The 26,851-nt window shown below is 44.5% G+C and overlaps 1 protein-coding gene and 1 non-coding gene across 3 annotated transcripts in view; one reads left to right on the forward strand and one right to left on the reverse strand.

Annotated features, from left to right (window-relative positions):
- The window catches only part of Nadk2 (NAD kinase 2, mitochondrial), a 41,871-nt gene extending 20,397 nt beyond the window's left edge, over nt 1-21,474 (reverse strand). Inside the window, exons 1-4 of one of the 2 annotated variants that reach the window (XM_052159387.1) lie at nt 20,981-21,474; nt 6,388-6,476; nt 5,462-5,550; nt 4,148-4,229 (exon numbers count right to left, since the gene is read on the reverse strand). In XM_052159387.1, the coding sequence (XP_052015347.1) occupies nt 4,148-4,229; nt 5,462-5,550; nt 6,388-6,476; nt 20,981-21,238 (518 nt within the window). In that variant the 5' untranslated portion in view covers nt 21,239-21,474. The remainder of the gene's footprint in view (nt 1-4,147; nt 4,230-5,461; nt 5,551-6,387; nt 6,477-20,980) is intronic. The other variant, XM_052159386.1, reaches the window with a different exon arrangement.
- Nucleotides 7,221-7,330, forward strand: LOC127667204 (U6 spliceosomal RNA). Its single transcript, XR_007973843.1, has one exon. It is a non-coding gene; the product is annotated as a U6 spliceosomal RNA (small nuclear RNA).
- Nucleotides 21,475-26,851: the final 5,377 nt, after the last annotated feature.

A 26,851-nucleotide genomic window follows, 5' to 3' on the forward strand; every position in this document is an offset into this window, starting at 1 on the left:
TTCATTTCTGCCCCGAATTATCTGTCCTTTCAAAACAATAAAAAAGACTGACCAAACCATGGCCCACAACCAGCCTTGATACGTCAGAATTACGCCAATGTTTCCACGCTATGATGAAACTAAAAATAATAACAGTCCTGCTGCCAATCACCTGTCCACTCCCCAGGGATAGAGTGGGATCCTCTAGATTACTTAACTATTAACTTATGTCATGTTCGGATTGCTTCCTTATTTCTAAAAGTGTGGTAAGCCAGCAACAGCCACGTTATTCTGAGGAATCAAACTGTGAAATGTGTGAAATTGAACTGAGTGCATTCTGGAGCACGTAGGATATCCTTAAACAAAAGATTTCAGAAAGCTGATCCCTACAGGACCTTTTGCCTCTGAAAAATAATATACAGATGAACTTCAAGAAACTCACAGATTACTGCAGAAGACAAATTAAAATGAACACTTGTGACGGTGACCTTTGACCTCATGACAAGGCACAAATACGCTTTTCTTTTTCTCTATTTTCTATTTAGAACAACAGATCTTAGAAGGGCTTTGTTTTGTCTTCTTGCCTCCATGGGCAGAGCTAAGGTCTCAGTTTGTTCAAAAATCTGACCCATTAATCACTTAAAGCCAGCTTTTTTAAAAAGAAAATACAACTCAACCATAAAATCACTTAAGTTAACAACCTCTTATCTTAATGCTATAAAAACAGGCTATTAAGAATTTCTAAAACCTACATGCATCAACACTAAAGTCGAAGGTTAATTACTAAACTAATCATCTCATGTACTCACAGAACATTAATTCGGTTAGGTTGAAGTCCTAGTCTACTCCCTTTAATTACATTCATTGTTTGAAAGTTTCATGCACTATGTGTAAAACTATGTGAATGCTAGTGAAATTAAGATACAAGGTCCTATACCCAAAAGACGTGACAGTGGAAGAGAACAGGGAGCTGTGGGCTGAGTGCTGTCTGTGGGGAGCTTTGGAAGCAGCCAAGGCAGCCTCAGTGGGAACCGCAGCATACATTTCATACTCCATCTTGAGGGGACGGCCATGGGTAAGCTTAGCGTTAGCACAAGCACAGCGCTTGGCAGAAGAACATAAAAAATGTGAAAACCACGCGGGCCCTCTGGAGCACACCCTGGAGCACTCCCTCACTCCTTCACAGCACACAAGCCGGCCAGGGCCAAGGTGTCCCTGAGTGGGTCTCCACACCACGGTGTGAACAGATGCTCATGTGGCTACAGTTCACACTGTGCCCTTTAGAAAGGTTTCTGGGCAAAGTTTAAATCCACACATGCATTTTTTTTTTTCAGCGAAGAATCTATAGCCCTGGGGTGTATGAGGACAGATGAGACTGGGCGAACAGAAAAGGAGCAGATGGAGACCGCATGGTAACTAAGAGATTCGCAATGCAGCCTCAGGATCAGAGGGGAACTGTAGAAGATTTTAATTAAAGAGAAACTATAATCAGGCTTGCACTTCAGAGAAAGACCGTGAGTTGTGTTACCACGTATGTGTGAAACGCCACCCACAGGCTTCCATGTCTGAACACTTGGTCACTGAAATATCTCTAAGGACAGCAGTGTTTGGTGACAGCACCTTCTGCACATGACAGGCTCTGGTCAAGGGCCAAGCATGATCCAACCGTTCCACCGGGCATGGCGTAAGAGGGGCGCATAGCCCCAGCTCTAACTCAAAAGCACTGGAGTGCTGACGGCTTCCGGGGAAAGCAGGATCGGTTTTCAATTAGTGTGTGACTCCGGATAGGCCAACCGCACAGCAGAGGAGAACCCCATACAAGCATATAGACAGCACGGATTGAATTAAATAAGTGATTAAAAAAAAAAAAGGTGAACAGTTGTTGAGATGTTGAGAAGGTGGGGCTGGGGAAGTGGACCTACCTCTGGGAGGAGTTAAGGCAAATATGATAAAATCCACAGTGTGAAATTCTCAAAGAATTCCTTTAAAACATTGTTGAGAGGTAGAATCAATGGATAATTTCTAGAATCTATGACCAGTGTGGTGAGGGATGAAGGATGGAGTCACAACTTCATCCCAGGTAATCACTTCCGTTTGTCAGACGGAAGCAGAAGAGAAAAGCAGTGACCTCTGTGCAGCTGCTGGTGTGATGCCTCCAATGAAGGCCAATTTGCTAGAACAACATGGAAAAGAGGGATTGGGGCAGAAAGTAGCGGGGACCACGAGACAATGGGCCTTGTGACTCAGTGAAAGTGACCCCTACGTACCAGTTTCCCAAAAGGAAGGCTCTCTGCGCCAAAACCAAAAACATCAAGGAAAGGTAGGCCGAGGTGGCCGTGCTCTCTGCTAAGAATCAGAATTCCTTGTGTGGAAAGGGGCTGTAAGGCTCTGAGACGGAAGCAGAAGTGCCAGTGACCGCAGCGGGCACACTAGGTGCCAGTGACCGCAGCGGGCACACTAGGTGCCAGTGACCGCAGCGGGCACACTAGGTGCCAGTGACCGCAGCGGGCACACTAGGTGCCAGTGACCGCAGCGGGCACACTAGGTGCCAGTGACCGCAGCGGGCACACTAGGTGCCAGTGACCGCAGCGGGCACACTAGGTGCCAGTGACCGCAGCGGGCACACTAGGTGCCAGTGACCGCAGCGGGCACACTAGGTGCCAGTGACCGCAGCGGGCACACTAGGTGACAGTGACCGCAGCGGGCACACTAGGTGACAGTGACCGCAGCGGGCACACTAGGTGACAGTGACCGCAGCGGGCACACTAGGTGACAGTGACCGCAGCGGGCACACTAAGCTGGAAGATGGAAGCAGAGGATGCTCTAGACAATGAAGGACAAAAAGACCTGAACTATAATCTGTCAAAACAGCACTACAGGCCAAGGACCAAAGATGAGCGCCTTTAAAACAGACACAAAGGAGAAATCAGAGGAAGGAGGAAAAGAACCTTTAAATGCCAAGAGAGTAAGGAAGAGCTATGCTTAACCCCCAAGACAACAAGGACAGAAACTGCAGTGTGTGCTCCGCTCAGGATGTCACTGGTCCCCTAAACAGTCTCGGTGAACTGGCTGAGGACAAATCCAGAAAAGGTGCAGAGGTTTAGCCCTGGGAAGCGATGACACAGCCATGTTGGGGCTCGTGGGAAGAAAAGGGACAGCAACCAAGATGCAGACATGAAGTACAGAGTCATCCTGAGACGGCATGGTCCTGAGTGAGCCCGCAGGCAGGCGTGGCCTGAGCATGGCGGAAGCTGACTCAGGGAGAAGGGATGCGGCAGTGCACAAAAGCCAGCACCCCTGAGCAGTGCACAAAAGCCAGCGCCCCTGAGCAGTGTGGCGGAGCATGGAGAGAGGGCTGTGGGCAAGGCCAGATCCCAAGAGCAGGTAGGGCTCTGAAGCTGGAAAGGATGGCGAGCCCAAGTTTCTAAGGTTTGGGTTTTTTTCTGCACGATTTCTTTCAAGCATGATACAGGAATAGAAAGGAAGACCGGGTAATCTAGAGTTGAGGAGAAAGATAATGATTTTAAAATATTTAAGGAGCCATCAAAGAAATAAATAAAATGAAGAAAACAGAGGAGACCTGAGTCCCGAATACTAAAGGGCAGATCTACGGGATGAGGGGGTAACACTGCCAGTAAGGTCAGTGTATGTCCCTGGAAAGGAGATTATGGAGGTGCAAAAACTCCAGACAAAGTTAATAATGTCTAGTTATAGTCACGGCTCTAACCGGCTGGAATAAAGAAAAGAGTAAATGTCAGGAAAGCTGGGAGAGAAACAAGTTTTCAGACAAACGAAAGCAACACAGAGCTCACCCAGGCCTGACCCTGTAACAGCCGAGGAAGGAGGGAAGGGGAGGCACACCAGTCTGCCCAGGGGCCCGGCAAGCACCTTGTCAACTGTCCATTTTTCCACTCAGTTGTTTTAGAACACATTCTGATGTTCATGGTAACCAGGAACAAAGATGCTGACACTTTAACATCATGCACATGGAAAAATCTTTGAAGCAACAGAGCCTACATCATGAGTACCAGAGGAAATAAAGAATAGCTTTGAAAGTTTAAGATTCATAAAAAAAAAAAAAAACAGACAACACACAAAACAAGGCAGAAATGTCTTCATGCGGAGCATTTAAAACATTAACCCTATAAAATTACGCGTCCTTTCTTACCGTTCCGGATCAGTGTTGACCCCAATGACAGGTTTCAGTCTGTCCAGAACTTTACTTGCAGCCAGAAGCATGGTGCCATCACCTAGCAGAGTATGAGACACAACCAGACTTGTCTTACAAAGCAGCTCTAACACCATTCTGGAAACTAGTAGTATTCTTTTAAATCATATACCCTCCCAGTGGACTGTTAGAGCTTCCCTCCACCTATTCCTGTTGCACTGTGCAGAGCCTGCTGTACTGTGCTGAGCCTGCTGTACTGTGTGTGCCGAGCCTGCTGTACTGTGTGTGCCGAGCCTGCTGTACTGTGTGTGCTGAGCCTGCTGTACTGTGTGTGCCGAGCCTGCTGTACTGTGTGTGCTGAGCGTGCTGTACTGTGTGTGCTGAGCCTGCTGTACTGTGTGTGCTGAGCCTGCTGTACTGTGTGTGCCGAGCCTGCTGTACTGTGCTGAGCCTGCTGTACTGTGTGTGCCGAGCCTGCTGTACTGTGTGTGCTGAGCGTGCTGTACTGTGTGTGCCGAGCCTGCTGTACTGTGTGTGCCGAGCCTGCTGTACTGTGTGTGCTGAGCCTGCTGTACTGTGTGTGCTAAGCCTGCTGTACTGTGTGTGCTAAGCCTGCTGTACTGTGTGTACTGAGCCTGTTGTATTGAGTTGTGTCTGTTGAACTGATTTAGGATTTCAACAGTGTCAAGATGGGCAGAAAAGTGTTTACATTAGGAGGCCGTCCTGCACATTAGGAAGGCTGGCAGAATTTCTTACCTCAACAAGCCATCAAATGACAAAAATGTCACCCAACTGTCATTGTCCAGGTATTGGGCTCTAATCCCAAACATCTCCTTCCCTAACCTATTAAACCAGTTCAAAGATTTATGGTATTTTAGTAAAAACATATCCAACCATGCCCAATTTAATATGTTCTCTCCAACAACTACTTTCAATTTAAAGCTGGAAAAATGGTCACTAATAATTACAAAACTCAAGAAAAAGTACATTTTGGTATGATGGAGCCAAATAATGATAACCTCAATAAATTTTCACCATCAGCTCTTTATTAAGGCTGCCACAATTAAATCAAAATACACTCTTCTGAATGTAAAGGTGAGATCTTCAAATTACAACTAAAGAAAACCCAGAAAGCCTCACAACATCAAGAATTATAAATAGCATTAAGAAAAATGTTATAACAAACGAACAAAACAACAACAAAACCACCTCACTGGACTTGAAGGATTCAAAACAGCGGGACCCCAGGGACCTGGAAACAACACCCGGGAAAGGCAGCCCGTGCCCAGCACCTTGTCTCTAGGAAGCAGTTACCTCCCGCAGCTATGACAGCGTCTGCCCATCGGACAGTCTCTTCATCGTACTCCCTCCGCTTGACCAGGCGAACCTCAATTCCTTCATCCCTAGGATAAGAAGTTGCACACGGTTTCCTCTGGTGACATATCTAAGACACGGACATTTTCTAAGAGGCAGAGTATTACCAAAATAATAATAACAACAACAACAATAATAATAATAACAACAACAACAATGACAATAATAATCTGTTAATAGAAACAAACCTAGGTATAGCTTGCGAAGTTAGCATATATAGCCAATTAACTATGACAAGTCAGGAAGCAAATAAACATTGACAACCAAATCTCCATGGGGCTTAAAACAAATATTAAAACCACTGACAGTAATACTGACTGATCAGAATGTCACTTTCCTCTGCTTCTGATGCTGAGATTGTAATATAACGTGCTTTTATATTCATTACATAAAACTTACATATTCATTAAATAACAACTATTACCTAAAGTTCAACAAATATTCATTGAGTGGCAGACACTCAAAGTATTTGGTGACTGGCATGTTCTTACAGTCCTCTTTTACAGTCGCTTAAACTGATCCCACTGCAAGCTGAGGAATCTACTCTGGTCATCGTTAGACCCAGGAACACTCTGATGAACACGCGTATCTATCACTCATGCAGTGGAAGCCTGCTGAGTATTGAACGGACCGAGGAATGACGCTTCCCTAGGAGACAGTTACTGCAAATATTTGAATTTTAAGAGTAAGATAGAAACTTCCTTAGAAAAATGATAAAAATCTTGTCTTTTAATTTCAATATAATTTGATAGAGATGTGTCAAACTTTACTAACAGTCTAAGAATTAACTGCTAATACAAATGAGATCAGAAATCCTGAATATAATATTATAATATCCCCAGTAAGGCCCCATCGCGTGGACTTACCGTAAACTATCAATTATGTGTTCTACATTTTTGGTGTGAATATGATGTCGCTCAAGTAGTCCACTGTAGCTTGAGCCTTTCAATGCAAGCTACCAAAAAAAGAAAAAGGAAAAAAGAAAGAAAGAAATGCTATTTTACATCAAAATATTACATATAACACAATGTCATTTAAAAGCCCTACATAAAATAAAAAACATCCAAGGCCCATGTTAGTAACTGTCTATGAAACTACAAGTTCAAATTCAACTAACAGCCAGACTTGAGAAAAATCACAACTTTAGTACCAAATAAGATCAGATTTTACTAACTATGCAGTCGACAGTTTCCAAAAGGCACACTCTGTATGGCTTCATAAATGCCTTGACCAGAGTACGTGTACCTATCTGCGGGCCAAAGACAAGTTATCACTGTCATAGGCACTTAGCTGACCTTTGGCCCACTTGGACTGGCTGTCTCGTGCTCACATTTATGGACCCAGTTTATATTTTTCCCTGCGTCATCTAGCAAAGAGCTGGGTATGTCTCTGAGGAAGGATACGGTATAGATACACAGAAGTATATTCTTCAAGCATTGTTCTTCCTTTAATACTCTAAAGACAAATAATCTAAAAAAATGTGAAGTATGTGTCCAATATAAAATCTAAATAGTATCACTTTAATTACAGAGTAAAACTAACTGCTAAAAAATGATTTCCTATCTATTTTGCTTTGGAGAATGGCTGAATCACAATCTCACTGTGTAGCAGAGGATAGCCTCAAACTTATTACACTTTTCCTCCCAAGTATTTCTAACACCAGCATGTGCCATTGTGCTTTACTTAACAAAAAAATAAAGTGCTCACTTCCACAGGACAAATACTAAAATTGGAACAGAAAAAGAAGATTAGCATGGCCTCTGCCTGCACAAGGATGACATGCAAATTTGTGAAGCATTCCATATTTTTAAAGACATTTAAAACCAAAAAAGAAGAAGAAGACTTATTTAATTTTAACAACTGTATTTTGCTTTTGCAAGATTACAAACATAACACTAATGTAGAGGGCATTTTAAGAAAAATAAAATCTGATGGATATCTTATTTCTTAGGAATGATTAAATGCTAATACGTCAATGCCTTCCTTCCCAGTATTTTCCTTGCAAATATAGCACTAAGAATTGTTTAAAGTATTTTTTTTCTTATTTTACATTTAAGAGTACTGTATGAACCCTAAAAGAGTGATGAAAACATCTGGCTGTCATGAGAATTAATAGATTATACTAAACTATACTAAATCATACAGACAGCCATACCAGCTGTGCTGCTGTCCGATAGAATCATCACGCTCAGCCCAAACTAGAACTCCTGCTAACTAGAAACCCTTCACTTACCAACCAAATAAACACAAACTGCTGGTTTCTGATTAAGGGCAAGCACAGGACTCACCTTGAGGCTCCTGTCCCTCATTACTACAGTACAAACTTCACCTCTACCACCTCTCAAGGCGGATGAACCAGAGGGTCATCTTCTCTTCCCTCTCCTCCGTGACACCCTGTTCCAGAACTACAGAGGAATCTGAACATGGAAGCTCAGGAGTCTCAGTTGCTATCCCAAGCGCTGAAGAGTTTGGACTCATGCCTGGCAATGGCAGTGCACGCCTTTAATCCCAGCACTTGGGAGGCAGAGGCAGGCGGATTTCTGAGTTCCAGGCCAGCCTGGTCTATAGAGTGAGTTCCAAGACAGCCAGGGCTACACAGAGAAACCTTGTCTCGAAAAAACAAAAAACAAGAGTTTGGACTCAGCACAAATTGGCCCACGTGCCTCTTTTAACACGGTCAATACCAAGCCTTAATTTTCTTCTCTAAGGACCCCTCACCGACAGCTTGGCCAAGACTGGAGTCACACTTGAGACCACCTGCTCCTCACTTACCCCATATTCAATCACCAAATCCTAGGCGCCATCACTGCACATCTTTACGCTCTCCTCTACCACAACATGCGCGACTGCACAGCCTCGCTCGGCTCCCTGTGTCGGCTTCAGACCACTCCCCACACAGAGCCCTCACTCTGGCAGCCCGTGGTCAACTGTGAAGACCCAGTAACTCCTTGGTCTCTTCTTCCCACTTGCTACAACACTCTCACCCCCGCATCAGAACCCTGGCTGTCCTCAGCCTCACCGTGTAATGACAGCCTAACTACTAACGAAGCTGAGGCCCTGAGCACGCTTGTCACCCACAGACACCACACCAATTATTCTTTCCCACGGTCCATTTGTTCCCTCCACACTGAATTTGCTATATCTAAAATTACCAGGCGTGCATTTTTTAAAAACTTGTTTATGTCCCCTTACTAGAATATAATTACTACAACAGTGATCATCTGTTGTTCTGTGTACCCTCAGGATCTGGTTACTGGATAAGCATTTGCTGAGTGGATTCATTCATTCAATCACTCACTCATTCATTCATTCATTCATTCATGTTTTGGCTTTTTGGGGGAAGAGGGGCTGCTAGGGGCCCATGTCTCAGGAAGCAACAACAGTGCATACGCAGATTCCAAGGACAACTTGAGTGACAGGTCGCCTGCGAGGCTGGCGATCTCCATCTGGTCAGGACTGAGGACAGGCTGAAAAGTGGAGGGAATATATTATTTTCTATTGGAACACCACACACGACTTCACTTTGAGAGTGAACACTTTACAAAGCTAGAAATTGAGATTTAAAAAATGTAATGTGTACAAATATTTGAGTACTCGACTACTGTTTAAATATTAGTTAAGTTTAATTATATTCATTAAATGGAGACTACAAATAGCCCAGAATGATGACAAGTTCTTTAAAGAGACAAGAAGTCTTTCGGAATACTGTCATCGACTTTATCATTTCTCACTTGCTAGAAACAAAACCTCAGGGTTTCTGGCCTCCAGACTTCAATAATCTGTCCAAATATTGGCTTTTTTTGTTCCAATTTTTGGTTTGGATCATATGAACATAAACTCTGGAACAAAAGACATGAACAGGCTAAGAAACTTCTCTTCTTACTTCCTGGGTCTCAGCAGGCTGCAGGAAACTAAGCTAGAGATTAGCCGAGGAACAGCAATGGCTTTATCTCAAATTTCTCCCTGTGAAAACGCTCTCTACCTGAGGGTCAACATTCTCCCAGAGAATGCAATTGCCTGTAGTATTTTCTTACACACTAGCTGATGGAGTAGCTGGTGAAGTAGCTGATGGAGTAGCTGGTGGAGTAGCTGATGGAGTCACTGGTGGAGCAGCTGATGGAGTAGCATGGAGTAGCTGGTGGAGTAGCTGGTGGAGTAGCTGGTGGGTTAGCTGATGGAGCAACTAATGGAGCAACTGGTGGAGCGGCTGGTGGAGCAGTTGGTGGAGTAGCTGATGGAGCAGCTGATGGAGCAGCTGGTGGAGTAGCTGATAGAGCAGCTGGTGGAGTAGCTGGTGGAGCAGCTGATAGAGCAGCTGGTGGAGTAGCTGATGGAGCAGCTGATAGAGCGGATGATAGAGCGGCTGATGGAGTAGCTGATAGAGCAGCTGGTGGAGTAGCTGGTGGGGCAGCTGGTGGAGTAGCTGATGGAGTAGCTGGTGGAGCAGCTGGTGGAGCAGCTGGTGGAGTGGCTTGTGGTTCAGCTGGGTTCACTAACTAAGACTAGCCACACTAATCAGACACATGGTGAAACATTTCAGGAAACACGGTAGAAACAGCATCTAGAATACCCTGAACATGAAAGCAACACTCACGCTAGTGGTAAGACACAAACTGGTAGAACAGACCGCTATATCCCTGAAAATAATGTGGTCCTAAACACCTAAAAACTCAATCAGAAAAAATTAGTAATAATAAAGTATGAATTCTTGTAAAATGGTTAACAATTTAAAAGTTCGAGAAATTTAGAATTCATTCTCAACTTTGTAATGTCCCATATTACATATTCAAAACATTCATTTATAGTATTTTTCAAATATGCTGGCTTTATTCCCATTAAAGAAATAAATAATTGATTATTCAAGTTGGAAAAAGTACAAAGAATCTAAAAGAGCATTTACAGACAGAATATCTCATTATAAGCACCAGTTTTTCCTACACAAATCACCCAAGCCCAACACCCCTTCTCTCACTGCCTTGGTGTTAATGTGCACAGCAGTATCAGAGAAGAAAAACTGAGGGCAGATTTGCCACATTTTGCAGAGGTTTTAAATGCAAAATTTTCTAAATGGTCTTCAGCATTTTTACTTCTTAACTTGCCTTAAATTAAACTCATTACAATTACAAATTTTTAAAACTTGCTTTACCAGTCAGTCAAGTGTTAGTACTTTTGGACTCTTTCGTTTCCATGGAAGGTCAATAAAGAGTCTCCTTACACACGGCTGTGTAAGACAATGAAAGTTTGCTATGTAAACTCCCTAGGTAAGCTTCAAGCATCCTTTCACACACTTAACCAGATGGCTTGCTGTTACTCAAGACTGCCTGGGCTGTGTGGGGGGAATAAGGGGTTAGGGGAAGGGGGGGTCCCTTTTCAGCAGCTACAAAACCAACGCTCTCCTCTCATTCCCCAGCACCACCACCTGCTAAAACTCACTGACCCTGGATCAGTTCTCCTCTACTTTATCCCACAGGCGCTCTCTTCCCTTCCCCTCCCCAGTAAGGTACTGGTACTGGTTTTGTTCATTCTGTGTGTCCTCCCCACGTGTGAGGATGGTCAAGGCTCCATCTCTGGCTTCTTAGCGGCGCTCTACTGAGTTACCTCCCGCCCAGGGATGATCATCCAGCCAGCCTATGAACTAGTATCTGAACTCTGTCCTGGCACCTCAGACTCTCTTGATTCAGACTCTAATTTTCAAACATCTCACCCTAAAACACCTAAACAGCTAACTCCATGGCCCCCTCACAGGCGCTGAGAGTTGCATGGCTGTTAAGAAGGCATCATTTCTTTAAATAACTGAAGAGACCCGGCTGTCACCCTCAAGTCTTCTCTCACAGTCAACTCCACAGCCAGTCGGCCAGCTTCTCTACAGCTCCACATGAACGTTTCCCAAACTGTGTCACGTTCCACGGGGCCGCCATCTTCAGCTCTGGACCACATCAGCTCTTACAGAGATGAACGTAAAAGCTTGCCTCTAAACTAATTCCTTAAAAGTCTCATCAACTCTCATCCCCAACCTAATCAAGACCAGAAATGTCATCTTCGCCCTACTCTCCAAATGCTCAAAATCAAAACCTTATCCACCCAACGCACCCTACTCCTATGAAGGGAGACCAGCCAACGACTGAACTTACTGCCAAAAAAAAAAGTCTTCAGAGCACTAGCAGAGAACACTGACTCCCAGAATCATAGTTAATGTTTGTCTATCTTGTCCAGCCTACCTGTCTGACCATGCCCCTGTGACTACATTATAGTCAGATAGAACATTTTGATTAAACAGAAAATAAAATATGCTCTATTTAAGTAGGTTAAACCGTTTCCTGTAGCATTTTATCCCCATGAGTACTGAGTCACAATGTGAAGTTTTTCACTGAATCACACACACAGTCTGTCTTAGCTGTAAGATGAACTTCATTCCTTGATCTCTTCTCTTCACACATACAAATCCTTCCATCCTCCAATATTTAGTAACATCCCCAAAATAAAAGGGCTATCATTTCATTCTATGATACTGGCAAGTGTTACACCTTGCTAAGTGTTGGCGATAACTTTCAGATTAGGCGATAACATTCAATGCATATGAGAAACGTACTTTTACTTACAACTGTCCTTAACAGTACTGAAAACTGGTGCTGGCAGATGGCCAGGCAAGTGAAGACGCCGATCCCTCAAGCCTGGCCCCTGAGCTCCCTTCCTGAACACAGGACAAGGTGGGGGAGAGCCAACTGTCCCAAGCTGTCCTCTGCCCTCCACCTGTGCTGGGGCATGTGCGCCCACACGCGACATGCCCGCAGGCACAGACACAGTGATAATCCCATTCTTAAAAGTAAAACAGAACTGCAAACAACCTGAAATTATCCCAAAAGAGAAACCTCCGTAGCAATTACTACATAGTGAATTCATTGGTATCAATACAGGTAACTTTAAAAAAAAAAAAAAGATAGTAAGAAATGCAAATCTGTAAATAGTAGGCACATGTCCTAAAACCAACATCATTACTGTAACTTTTTAAAGATGCATAAAATGTTGTATCTATTTGTGGAGAGTCGTATCAATATAAAACCCTCTGCGTGGTAATAGTATGTACTAGCACCTGCAGACTAGGAGAGATCGCCTGAGGAATGGTGGGAGTAAGAGACCAGCTGGATGGATAGGACTATACTTCTAATAGTTACTAATAGTTACCATGCATGCATATATGCATACATACATAAATACATACATGCATACAAGCAAGGGCACAGACAGATCATTTGGGAACCTACTTGCTACACTAGCATGAGGACCTGATCCAATTCCAAGCACCTGAGTAAAACCTGAAGAAAAAAAAAAGGGTTGGCTGGCCCTTCCTTAGGATCCCGGAGCAGCAAGCAGAGACTGGAGAATCCCTGGGGCCTACCACCATCCAGCACAGCCTAGGGCAAGCTCCAAACCAAGAAGAAACCTCCACAGGAAGGAGGAGGAGGAGATGTTTCGGAGGTTAACCCCAACGTCACCTTCTGGCCTGGCTCGTGTGCAGGACACACATCCATTTTAAAAGCTCTAAAGCCAATACGGAAAAGCTGTATCTGCTAAGTCTTGGTAATTAAATACACAGGGATCCTGCTACTGTGAAACTTTTCTACAGGCTTGAAATAGTTCATAACTGGAGATCTAATCGTATCACTAAAAACCTTTGCGTGAAAGTTGTAAAATAAACCACAGGTCTTTTCCTCCTTTATCTCTACCCTTCCCAATTATTCTCATCCTCTTTTGGATGCTCATGGACAGAGTTAGAATATGTAATAGTTCTTCCAAACTCTGGAAACTAATTTTTGGGGAGTTGGGGGACCCTGGTTTAGTACATGGCCCAGTAAATAGCTACTTATCAAACACATTAAGTCAGGCTGTTGGGATGGCTCAGAGGGTGAAGACACCGGCTCAGCCTGGAGATTTGAGGTTGATACCCTGGACCCATAGGATGGAAAGAGAAGACCACTTCTTGCAAGTGTCCTCACCTGGGCTATACCACTCACTAAATAACGCACGCACTGAATAAAATAAAAAATGAGAAAACTTATCAAGTCAACATAAATCTTTCTGGATGCTGATAGTACTGTATAGTTACACCTAACAAGTTTTTATTTAAATAACAGCTACACTTTCATTTACTGGATATGTGCCACCAACGCAGGTGAGGGTAGAGGACACCAGAGTCAGTTCTCTTCTCCCACTGTGTGCCTTGGATATCCCACGCCTGTCCTCAGTCTCGCTTTCCCCGCTGGGCCATCTGGGAGGCCGCGGCAGGTGTGTATGAAGTGGACTTTTTAAGTTACAGACTATTACAAACATGCTTCATGAACGAGGGGACACTTCAGAACAACAGCTGCTGCCTCAAAGCAACTACTTTAAAGGAAAACAAAACAAACAAACTAAAAACAAAACAAACACCCACTCGGTGTGGTTGGGAGCGTAGCTTAGCAGCAGGGCACTCCAGAACACGCACAAGGCCCTGGGCCTGATGCCAGCAGTGTAAAATGAACTAATTTCCATATCAGAAGCACTGACTCCAACAAGTTTTTAGTTCATTTCGGTGATCTTAGAAAAGCAACCTGCTTTAGAATGACTAAACCAATGCTACTTTAAGTACAATAAAACTTTCAGGTGGGTGACCCATCCTTGCTTGAATGCCAATCTGTTGCAAAAATAGGTTTCCTACATGATGCATATCTAACGGTTCATCATAAAGAAAAATCAATAAATGGTGCTAGGTCAACTGGCAGTGATATGTGGAAAGAATGCAAATCGACCCATTCTTATCTCCTTGTACAAAGCTCAAGTCCAACTGGATCAAGGACTTCCACATAAAACCAGACACAATGAAATTAATAGAAAAGAAACTGGGGAAGACCCTTGAGGACATGGGCACAGGGGAAAAGTTCCTGAACAGAACACCAATAGCTTATGCTCTAAGGTCAAGAATTGACAAATGGGACCTCATAAAATTACAAAGCTTCTATAAGGCAAAGGACACTGTCAAGCGGACAAAATGGCAACCAACAGATTGGGAAAAGATCTTTACCAATCTGCCATTCAATAGAAGACTAATGTATACAAATCTAATGTATACAAAGAACTCAAGAAGTTAGACTCCAGAGAACCAAATAACCCTATTAAAAAATGGGGTACAGAGCTAAACAGAATTCTCAACTGAGGAATACTAAATGGCTGAGAAGCACCTAAAGAAATGTTCAACATCCTTAATCATAAGGGAAATACAAATCAAACAACCTTGAGATTTCACCTCACACCAGTCAGAAGGGCTAAGATCAAAACTCAGGGGACAGCAGATGCTGTCGAGGATGTGGAGAACGAGGAACACTCCTCCATTACTGGTAGGATTGCAAGATGGTACAACCACTCTAGAAATCAGTTTGGCAGTACATCAGAAAATTGGACATAGCACTACCTGAGGACCCTGCTATACCACTCCTGGGCATATACGCAAAGGATTCCCCAGCATGAAATAAGGACACATGTTCCACTGTGTTCATAGCGGCCTTATTTATAATAGCCAGAAGCTGGAAATAACCCAGATGTCCCTCAACAGAGGAATGGATACAGAAAATGTGGTACATTTATACAATGCACTACTACTCAGCTATTAAAAACAATGAATTCATGAAATTCTTAGGCAAATAGATGGAACTAGAAAATATCATCCTTAGTGAAGTAACCCAATCACAAAAGAGTACACACTCCCTGAGAAGTAGATATTAGCCTAGAAGCTTGGAATACCCAAGGTATAATTCACAGACCACATGAAGCTTAAGAAGGAAGACCAAAGTGTAGATACTTTGGTCCTTCTTAGATAGGGTACAAAATACCCATGGGAAGAAATATGGAGACAAAGTATGGAGCAGAGACTGAAGGAAAGGCCATCCAGAGACTGCCCCACCTGGAGATCCATCCCATATACAGTCACCAAACCCAGACACTATTGTGGATGTCAACAAGTCCTTACTGACAGGAGCCTAATATGGCTGCCTCCTGAGAGGCTCTGCCAGAGCCTGACAAATTCAGAGGTGGATGCTCTCAGCCAACCATTGAGCTGAGCACAGGGTCCCCAATGAAGGAGATAGAGAAAGGAGCTAAAGAGGTTTGCAGCCCCACAGGAGGAACAATAATATGAACCAACCAGTTCCCCCCAGAGCTCCCAGGGACTAAACCACCAACCAAAAAGCACACATGAAAGGACCCATGGCTCCAGTCACACGGGCAGCAGAGGATGGCCTGCTCAGTCACCAAAGAGAGGAGAGGTCCTTGGACCCATGAAGGCTCACTGTCCCAGTGTAGAGGAATGCCAGGTCAGGAAGCGGGAGTGGGTGGGTTAGTGAGCAGGGAGGGATAGGACAGGGGATTTTCAGAAGGGGAATGAGGAAAAGGGATAGCATTTGAAATGTAAATAAAGAAAATAGCTAATAAAAATGCAAAAAAAAATGATACACATACACACATCTTCTTTACAACAACAACAACAACAACAACAAAAAAAAACCATAATTCCTCTAAGGCATGAAATACCTATCATGGTGGCTGGTATTTAAAATTATATATTTCTGTTACATCTCAGTAAAAGTGAAATAAAGCCAACTTAATCGTTCCTGGTCACAATAAAAACATGCATCAATAAACAAAAGGCTTGGGTCTTTTCCCACACTTCGGATCACAGGCAGAGTGACCAGGGTTTGGAAGGCAGCGCCTCTGACACTTACTTGTACGGTTGGCCACACACTCATAGTTAACACTCACCCAGGCAACGCTGCTGACAGTGAAGATTAAAAAAAATCAGGGCATTTCAGCCACAGTGACATTCAGTCTTCCTCTTCTTGAAAGCTCGGGGTCAATCTTTAAGTTTAAAAGAAAACCCACCAGGCAGGCAAACTACAAATCCTGGCAGACGCTCAGAGCAGGAAGATGAAGGAGAGGAAGCCATGCTGTTTGCCAGTCAATCTTTCCTTCTCAATGCGAATACTGACGGAATGAAGTACACTCTCAGCCTCTGTTTTCCACGGTATGTTACACAGAACTTGAAATCTTTTCCAAAAAAACTGACAACAAAATCATCACTTGTTTAATTTGTTTCTCAAACATTTTAGCCTAAAACTCCTTTAAAGAGCCCAGGTTTGCCGGGCAGAGATGGCGCACGCCTGTGATCCCAGCACTTGGGAGGCAGAAGCAGGTAGATTTCTGAGTTCCAGGCCAGCCTGCGTGGTCTACAGAGTGAGTTCCAGGACAGCCAGGGCTAACACAGAGAAACCCTATCTCGAAAAAACTAAACAAAACAAAACAAAACAAAAAGAGCCCGTGTTGGTGATCACTGCCTTACCAGGAAACATGGAATACTGACAGAAGGCAATAAGGCCTGATGGAAAAAAGCTGGCACCAGCCTCAGGAAGAAGATGCCCAACATCAGAATAATTTCTCCATGATCTCAGCAGGAGTGGGGATGGGGTTTGGTTGAAGTGTAGGGAGACCGATGAGCAGACAGAACAGCTGCCCATAAGTAAGAAATAACCAGACTGGCATTTTTCACCATGTCTTCATAATATTTAATGTGACCTTGGTAGGCAGAGGCAAATATCAAGGACTTCTCAAAGGGTTATGTCTCAACCTCCCCTCAAAGGACGAACAGGAACTGGGAGACAGAAAACCTGTGTATCCTTTGAGTCCGTCTATAGTAATTCTAGGCACATGGTTCAGAGAAGCAAAGTGTAGGAATTCTCTACACTGAATCAACCGTGAGAGGGAAGGTTCAGGAATCTGCACTTTGGTACGGTCTTTCGGTTGAAGGGAGTTTCTGGGTGCTGACATGCTGAGGAGCCAGATGTTCACCCTGAGATAGATCTGGTGCCTGGGGCTGGGAGATGTGATAGCAACACGGTTCAGTGAGGAGGCCCTGGCGGGACACCAAGTCACGTTCTTTAATTTGGTAACTACTTACAAAGCTGACTGACTGCATTTGTGCAGGAAAGAGTTATCTGCCCACTACCACAACCTAAGCCACACCATTTGTGTGTGTGTGTGTGTGTGTGTGTGTGTGTGTGGTGTGTGTAAAACAAGAGGAAACAAAAGCAAGGTGTTACATCTCTACCTAAGAACCAGCTACCAAAACAATAAACAGAAATAATTTAATACAAAAGATGAAAAGATGTATCATTAAGTGAAATTACTTTAACCTATTGTATCTAAAAAAAAAAACAACAACAACAACAAAAAAAAAAACATTTAAAGACGGTTCCTCTGAGATTACAACAGAATGAAAAGAAGCAAAGTGAAAACTGCCTATTTCTTATCTGACTTGTACAATTAAGTATTTTAAATAAAACTTTTTTTTTTGGCTAACAAAGTGTGTTTTGGGCAAGAATGTCCTAGCTGAATCAGTTTTGTGGTACCTAACGTGTGACTGTCAAGGAGTCGGGTCAGGAGCTCTGCCTGGGCCTCCAGCCCCACCTCTTACAAATAGGCTGGAAGAGTAGTCCATGCCTTTGCAAGATCATAGGTCTTGGAAGCAAAATCCTCGAGGATTCCCCAGCATGTAATAAGGATATGTGCTCCACATTGTTCATAGCGGCCCTATTTATAATAGCCAGGAGCTGGAAAGAACCCAGTTGTCCCTCAGTGGAGGAATGGATACAAAAAAAAATGTGGTATATATACACAATGGAGTACTATTCAGCCATTAGAAACAATGAATTTATGAAATTCTTAGACAAATAATTGGAGCTGGAGAACATCATCTAAGTGAGGTAACCCAGTCTCAAAAGAACACTCATGGTATGCACTCACTGATAAGCAGATATTAGCCTAGAAACGTGGAATATCCCAGACACAATCCAAATATCAAATGATGTCCAAGAAGGAAGGAGTGGCCCCTGGTCCTGGAAAGGCTCAGTGCAGCAGTATAGGGGAGAATACCAGAACAGCGAAGTGGGAAGAGGTGGATGGGGGAACAGGGGGAGGGAAGAGGGCTTATGGAACTTTTGGGGAGGGAGGATCCAGGAAAGGGGAAATCATTTGAAATATAAACAAAGAATATATCAAATCAAATAAAATAAAAGTCTTCCATTCCCATGATAAGTTATTAACCACTCAATGGGAAGAAAGGCAAAACTCTGAAATAATGTGTTACTACCGGGGAAATTCATTGAAAAGTCAAAATTCTGCCCCAAGCTAAAAGATATAATCCTGTTCTTGTATGGGCTTCATCAACTAAAAAGATACGTCATGTAACTCTGTACCTTTACAAAGTCAGAAACCCAGAGGCTCCCTGAGAGTCAACTACAAAGGCACTCTAGGCATCATCTGTTAATCTTTGATTTGCATTTTAACAAGTGCTTCCAAATAGAGAACTATTCTACACACACACACACACACTTAACAAAAGAGAATGCTTTCATACAAATCATGTTGTCATGACATTATGGAAATAGTAGCCAGGGTAGCAGTGGCTGAAGCAAGCACTTGGGCATTTTCTATATATAACCAATTCATGCATCTGAATAAGTTTGACCCCAACAATATAGTAAACAACAGAAAATTCTTTCCTTCCCTACCTACATGGCGGTAGAACTTCTCACAGCCTGGTATCCCTGAGCTGTTCTTATCTGGGGTACATCTAAAGCAATCTCACGGCAAAAACTGTCCTTGACACCCATGCAAAACCAACTCGTGTCAGTAAGTTAGGGAAACAATAAAACTGCTATTCTTCAAAGGGGGCCTATTCTAACTGCAGGCAAACATTAAAGAGGCTTTTCTACGCAAAGAGGGAGTTCGAGTTTTTAAAGACACGATTACCCCTACATTTTAAGAAGTTTTATTATCAGCCATCTCATTCAGAGATACAAGAGTTCATCCCAATTCAGATGTCACCCGATTTCCAGAATACTTGAAATAATTTCAAAATGCCGGCTCAGAACGGACCTTGGAAGCTATTTAGTCCAACCCATCAAGAGTTAGGTGAACGAACTTTTGAAAGCTTGCATTACAGCACAAAAGTTTTGTTTCACTCCTGAGGGTCAGAGAAGTTAAAAAGCTCAATGGATGTCAGTCACACCGAACCAGGGTGAGCCTTGAGCTCCTGGTGTTCAATCCCGCCCTCTGTGTGGTAGACTTGAGAGTCGGGGATCACTTCTGTTGTTGCTGTTGTTGTTGTTTTCTTCTCGAGTGTACTATTTTAAATCCACAGTTAGATAAAATTGTGTGAGACTAAGCATATATGATATTTCACAATTTCTAAAAGGTGAACCTTGCAGAGTCGGGCAAATAACCAAAAGGACACGCCTCTTTTTCCAAAAATAGAAACCAAGTACTCTCATCTAGCCCACAATTCCCCCACCTCACTGCCTTAATTTCACTCAACTACACAAACAACCCCCGTCAAACGCCTGATACTCTACTAATGACTGCAAATATTTTCTAGAAATACTTTCAAACACTTGGAGGAAAGAGAAAAATCTGCACTGATCTCTACCAAGTGACGCCCCTCGTCAACTTGCCAAACAAGTTGACAAGAGGCAGTAGCTAAGCAAAGATTTACAATTTGTTTCTCCTGTCTCCGAAATAAAAATGCGAAGGTAACAGGCATCCTTTTAGAACAGTCTACCTATCCTTGTACATAAGTGAATAATACTTATATACAATTACTTCTAAAGCCTTTAGGTGCCTGGAGTCAACAAAAACAGGCATAACGGGCGGTTTTCTAGATAAATCGCTAACAGCCCATTTCCCGAAAGTTACTGGGTAGCACAAAGTCATTTTTTTTTTCAAAAATGAGGAAGCTCGAACTCTGGGTCCAAGCCCTCCCGCACACATACACGCATGGGTTTGCATACCTGGCAAAGCTATCAGTAAATACACCAAACATGGTGTATGGCGGAGGCCCTGGTACTTCAGAGGCAGGGGCTCATCCCTTCCCCCATTGGCCTGCTTACTTGTCCCTTAGCTGACCTTCCAACGCAAAAACGCATCTCAGGTCAGCTTTCCTGCCTCGCTGTCCCAGGAGCTTTCCAAGCGGCCAGAGACTCTGGACAGGCGACCACATTCCAGCAGGGCTTTCCCTGGCCAGGCCTCTGTGCCCCGGTGAGAAGGGGGTGTGACCGAGAATCCGCAGCCCTCTCTCCGCCGCCAGCGGCGGAGCCCGAGAATTTTCTTTCTCCGGGTGGCCTGGGAAGAGGTCTCCAGGGCAAACCGAGCGAACGACCCTCACCTTCCGAAGCCGGGGCGAGGACACACGTGGCTTCCCAAGTCCCTATCCCAGGATCCCCTGTACCGCAGGCTCAGGGCGCCCCGATCCCATGCTCGAGGGGGCCCCACAAGCAATCGGAGGGAGGCCGTAGGGCTTTGAGGGTGTCCTGTGGCCCGCGGGGTTCAGTCGCACCCCACCCCCACCCCCAGTGCCGGTCGTCCCCCGCCGGGACCCACCAGCTGCTTCAGGTCCTCCTCCGAGAGCTCCGCGTAGCGGTACCGCTGCTGCTCGAACTCGTAGCGGGTGGTTTTCGCCACCACCACCACCCGCGAGGGGCGGAAGCCGCCGTCGGCGGGGCTACCACCGCCCGCCAGCTCGCGCGGCTGCCCGTGCCCCAAGTGCCGCCGGCCGTCCGCGCCCGAGCCCCGCAGAGCCGCGCGGCCACCCGCCACGCGCCGGCAGCTGCCCAGCAGGAAGCCCCGGTAGCAAGTCATGGTCCGCGGGGCTGCGGCTGCAGGCTCGCGCTCCCCGCCGCCAGCACCGCGCCGGGCGCGCAGAGGTTAAGTGCGGGGACGTGCGTGGAACGCGCCACTAGGGGGGAACGTGCTCAGACGCAGGCGCGGGCGGGGAGCCCCGGGAGGACCGGGGAGGCGGGGATCGGGGATGGCCCGCAGGCGGTGGGTTTTATTTGTTTGTTTATCCGGTTCCTTAGGCGCCTGCGCAGTGGCCTCCCGGCCCGGCCCCACCTCCCTCTTCACCCTTTCAGGGAGGCCGCCCTAAGCCCGCCCCCGGAGCCCGAGGGTCTGCGGGGATTGGCTGTGGCCGGGAAAGGGCAGGAATTCTATTTGGCGTTTGAGCTGCCTGAAGAAATCCAGTTGGAACCGGTCTGGGGCGGTGTAGGGGGTGCAGGCGGAGTTTTTGAGCGCCTGGCGGGAAAGCAAGTTTCTAGCACATCTTCACCTCGATGCTTTCTTTTTTTTTGCTTGCTTTCTGGGTGGTTGCCATGCTCGTCTTGGGTAAATTTTAACCAGTGTCTGCTGGAGAGCTGATGTGTCACCCATCGCTGGAGTAAGAGCTGGGGGGCGGTGACCTCGCTCCAAGCGGTGTCGTTTCGCGGGGCCTAATGGCAAATAAAGATGCCGACCCCTTTATTGGAGAGGAATTACAGCGACCGAGAAGGATCACAGAGCATTAGCCCGAGCTCAGAGGCTTTAAGCTTCTTGTCCCTGTGACCGCCAAAGACCAGCAGCCTATAGAGGCAGTGCTGAAAGGGAGAAAGGTGGAGGGTAAAGAGGGAAGGAGACTTGTCTAGTGGGGCGTGTGTGTGTGTGTCTAGACAATGAGATAAGGTTGGAGTGTGTGTGTGTGTGTGTCTAGACAGCGAGATAAGGTTGAGAGAGAGTGTGTGTGTGCGTGTGCGTGTGCGTGTGCGTGTGTGTGTGTGTGTGTGTGTCTAGACAGCGAGATAAGGTTGGAGCGCTCTGTAGGGCCAGAATGAAGGGTTAAGAATATTTTGCACTTTGCACTTTAACCTGTAGGCAGGTTGAGAGGAGTGTTTGATGATGATTGATCTGGCTTTGGAATGTTGGGTAGCCTTGGAAGTCTTCAGAGTTCTGTGGGAACAGTTACACAACCATTGAGATCTAGGCTGATTAAGAAGAAAAGGGAGAGTTACTCTGGAGGAAAAGTCCTAAGACAGGGTGGGTGGCTCCTGCCCTGAGGTCCTTTCCGTGGTGCCCATTTCCCTTGGCAGTCCTGACACTCCCAGTAAGTGACCTCTGGATTCCAGACATGCTCTTTCCTGTTTGTGACACTCAGATGCCTCTATAATATCGGACCTATTTTTTTCTTTCACATCACAGAAGACTACATTTTTGACCTCCATTGTAGCATTAGAAAGGTTGAGACCCACTGAGACGGGTTCTGGACAGAATAATCAGTTCCTCAGTCATCGATCGATTCGATGCATTCTTGCAGCCAACCTTTTTCTGCGGGTGGGGAACAAAGCAGGCTGGGGGCATTTAGTTGGCTTTCTTTTCTAATCCATGGTTAAGGGAACTACCAACCTTTTGATCTTCTTCCTGTGCTTACTTCACCACTACTATTTCCAAAATTACCATAGGAGCAGATGGAAGTTCAGAAGATACCACTTAGCACTTATAGCACTCGGTTTTGTGAGCGCTGGAGTGGCTCCATTCTTCCTGGAGTATTTGGCTGTTGCTGCACACCAGTCCCTACCGGTGTTCCTTCTTCCTTTCAGTCCCTCTGTTTCTAGGCCTATCTCTTGGGTGTAGCTCCTGCCCCCGTCCCTTCTAGCCTTCCCCCTTGACATTTTCCACCCCTACACCATTCTACTTGGTGACTCCATCTCTGTTGTGTAATGAAGAGTTTGGGCCTTGAAAGACTGACTCAAATCCCAGCTCTAGTGTGTATTTACTTTGTGAACCTTGTACTGATTGCTTAACCTTTGAGCTGATTTTCTCGTTTATAAAACCATAGCTAAATGGATAAATACCTAACCCTGTGTCTACTGTGAATTAGACCCTAGACTATCAGCCCCCTTTGCCTTAAATGACCAGTTCTTACCAACATCATTAGCTCATACCGTTCTTCTGAACTTCAAATCCTTATCTATAGCTTACTATAGGATGTCACTTCAGCTCAAATATACATGTTGTCAGTGGACACTAAATTATATTTGAATAGAACACCCCATCAGGTGCTAGAAATTGAATGATAAAGACTCTGTTCTTTAGGAGTCAGAGGTCATACAACGGTAGAATTTTAGAGTGCTTTATAAGAATTAAGAGGGACATATTTGGAAGAATGTTCTGAAATAAGAGTAAAATAAGAGTGTCATCAAGAATGAGAAAGAGAGCTGGAGAGATGGCTCAGAGGTGAAATGCACCGACTGCTCTTCCAAAGGTCCTGAGTTCAAATCCCAGCAACCACATGGTGGCTCACAACCATCCTTAATGAGATCTGACACCTCTTCTGGGGTGTCAAGTATTATATGTACTTACATATAATAAATAAGTAATTTTTTTAAAAAAAAGGATGCTTTGAATTTAAAAAAAAAAGAATGAGAAATAATTTCTGCAGAAGAAATAACATAAACATGTAGAGACCCAGTGGAGCAGCAGTTTTGAATTCCTTGAGAACCATAAGCAGCAGACAGCACTGGGAGGTGGTGGGGCAGCAGACAGCACTGGGAGGTGGTGGGGCAGCAGACAGCACTGGGAGGTGGTGGGGCAGCAGACAGCACTGGGAGGTGGTGGGGCAGCAGACAGCACTGGGAGGTGGTGGGGCAGCAGACAGCACTGGGAGGTGGTGGGGAAGCAGACAGCACTGGGAGCTGGTGGGGCAGCAGACAGCACTGGGAGCTGATGGGGCAGCAGACAGCACTGGGAGGTGGGGAAGCAGACAGCACTGGGAGGTGGTGGGGCAGCAGACAGCACTGGGAGCTGGTGGGGAAGCAGACAGCACTGGGAGGTAGTGGGGAAGCTCACAGCAAGTGTTACAGCCACACCAAGGAGCTTGGCTCTGATGCTATGTACACTAGAAAGCATCAAAGATGACAAGATGGCATGATTAGCCTTGCAAAATCATTTTTAAAAAAATCCTTAGAAGACAAGCAACAAATAAACCCCCGAAGAGATGTTCAGTCATATTTAAAAACCAGACAGATACAAACTAGGGTCATAGTGAAATAGCTTGTATCCAATAGATAGATAGAAATTAAGAAGTCCTAGTAATATTATAGTGAGAATACTATCAGAGCATCAGGACCTTATTAGGCTAAACCATTCCTCAATCATTAAATAATTCCACCATTACTAAGGTTTACAAATGCCATCTTAGAATTCTACTATGTTCTTATATTTCAGTTTGATAAGTCTGATATTTTAAAAGAAAAAAAGTAGCCAGTACAATAGAGTGGTATTGTAGGTATGATCTGACTAATGTGAAGACACAAAACCCCTGGCACTCACTACGCAGGGTATCAGTTTCACAGGCTCTCAGACAAAAGGAAATTTTAAAGTTACCAAATTTCAAACTCTAACCCCAGTGGTATAAAATGGCAAAGCCAATATGGTTTTCTATGTATTATTATATGTAAGTATACTGTAGCTGTCTTCAGACACTCCAGAAGAGGTCCTCAGATCTCATTGCTGATGGTTGTGAGCCACTATGTGGTTATTGGGATTTGAACTCAGGACCTTCGGAAGAGCAGACAGTGTTCTTAACCGCTGAGCCATCTCTCCAGACCCCCAATATGGTTTTCTAGTGAATGATCCATACAACTACATGATAGCTACATCTTAAAAGCTAATACTACTGTTCCTAACATTTTATGAAAACACTGTCTGTCACTGTTAGTTACCTGCAGTTTGGAGATTTCCAGAAGTCTTGCATTTACCCTTCCCAGACTCTACAACACTCATGCACATCTAACTGTGAAAGATGCACACTCTTTGTCTTAGCCAGGGTTTCTATTCCTGCACAAACATTATGACCAAGAAGCAAGTTGGGAAGGAAAGGGTTTATTCCGCTTACACTTCCACACTGCTGTTCATCACCAAAGGAGTCAGGGCTGGAACTCAAGCAGGTCAGGAAGCAGGAGCTGATGCAGAGGCCATGGAGGGATGTTGCTTACTGGTTTGCTTTCCCTGCCTTACTCAGTTTGCTCTCTTATAGAACCCAAGAACACCAACCCAGGGATGGCACCACCCACAAGGGGCGCCCCTCCCCCTTGATCACTAATTGAGAAAATGCCCCACAGCTGGATCTCATGGAGGCATTTCTTCAACTGAAGCTCCTTTCTCTGTGATAACTCTAGACTGTGTCAAGTTGACACACAAAACCGGTCAGTACACCCCTCTTTATAATATTCATATAGTCTAGGACTTGAAGAGGTTTTCTTTCCCTGTAGTTGAAGGTCACCTTTGGTAATAATAGATGTGAGTGGTGGCTTGAGAAATGTCCCCCATAGGTTCAAAGGTGAACACTCAGTCTCTGGTTGGCGACACTGGGATAGGTTATAGAACCTTTAGGAAGTATGTCACTGGGGTTGTGCTTGGAGGTTTATAGCCTGGTCCCACTTCTGGTTCACTCTGCCTTCTGTGTGTGTGTGTGTGTGTGTGTGTGTGTGTGTGTGACTGGAGATGTGAACTCTTAGCTTCCTGCAATGCCTGCCTGCTGCAAGGCTTCCCCACCATGATGTATTCTTTCTTGAAACTGTAAACCTAAATCATTCTCCCTTCCATAAGTACCCTTGGTCCTGATACTTTATCACAGCAACAAAAAGGATGTAAGATAATATTTTGTAACATTTTAATGATTCATTGTTATGCTAAACAATTGGAGTAAATACCATTGAAAGACAATATTTTGATTATCTAAGATATATAGTTCAATATAAAATTAGACACATATGTAATATATTTGTATATTAGTTAATCAGATTTGTTTTAAGATTTATTTGTTTATTATGTGTACAGTGTTCTGCCTGCACTTATGCAAGCAGAAGACGTCATCAGATCCCATTACAGATGGTCGTGAGCCACCATGTGGTTGCTGAGAATTGAACTCAGAACTTCTGGAAGAGCAGTCGGTGCTCTTAACCACAGAGCCACCTCTCCAGCCCAGTTAATCGTATTTTAATAAAAAAAAAAATAGCTTATACAGAAATCTAGAATGTAAGAGTCACACTCACCTGTCTGAATAACTTTATGAAAATGAGTATTATTGTGTAACTGATTTCTTCACATTGAAAGGAGTCAAAGAATAGAGAAAAGCAAAACAGTGGGGGTAGGTGGAGTCTAGATGAAAATACAAGATAAAGAAAACCTAGAAAATGTTTTTCTACTCAAGACAGAGGACTCTCTCGCACCGTGGGTCTCTGCCTCTTGTCACTGTTTCATGACCCTGAAGTTGACACTGCCTCTCTGCCTTGCTGACATTCTAACCATTTGCCATCTGTACAGAAGACCAAAGAAAGTCAGTCAATTCAAATTATATTAAAATATTTGGAACACACAAAGAATATGACGTCATTTCTATTCCAGTATGGGAACAGGAAGACACAAGTCAAGAGATGAAGAAGG

Source organism: Apodemus sylvaticus, chromosome 16 (genome assembly GCF_947179515.1).
Source record: "Apodemus sylvaticus chromosome 16, mApoSyl1.1, whole genome shotgun sequence".
In the NCBI taxonomy this organism is placed as follows: domain Eukaryota; kingdom Metazoa; phylum Chordata; class Mammalia; order Rodentia; family Muridae; genus Apodemus; species Apodemus sylvaticus.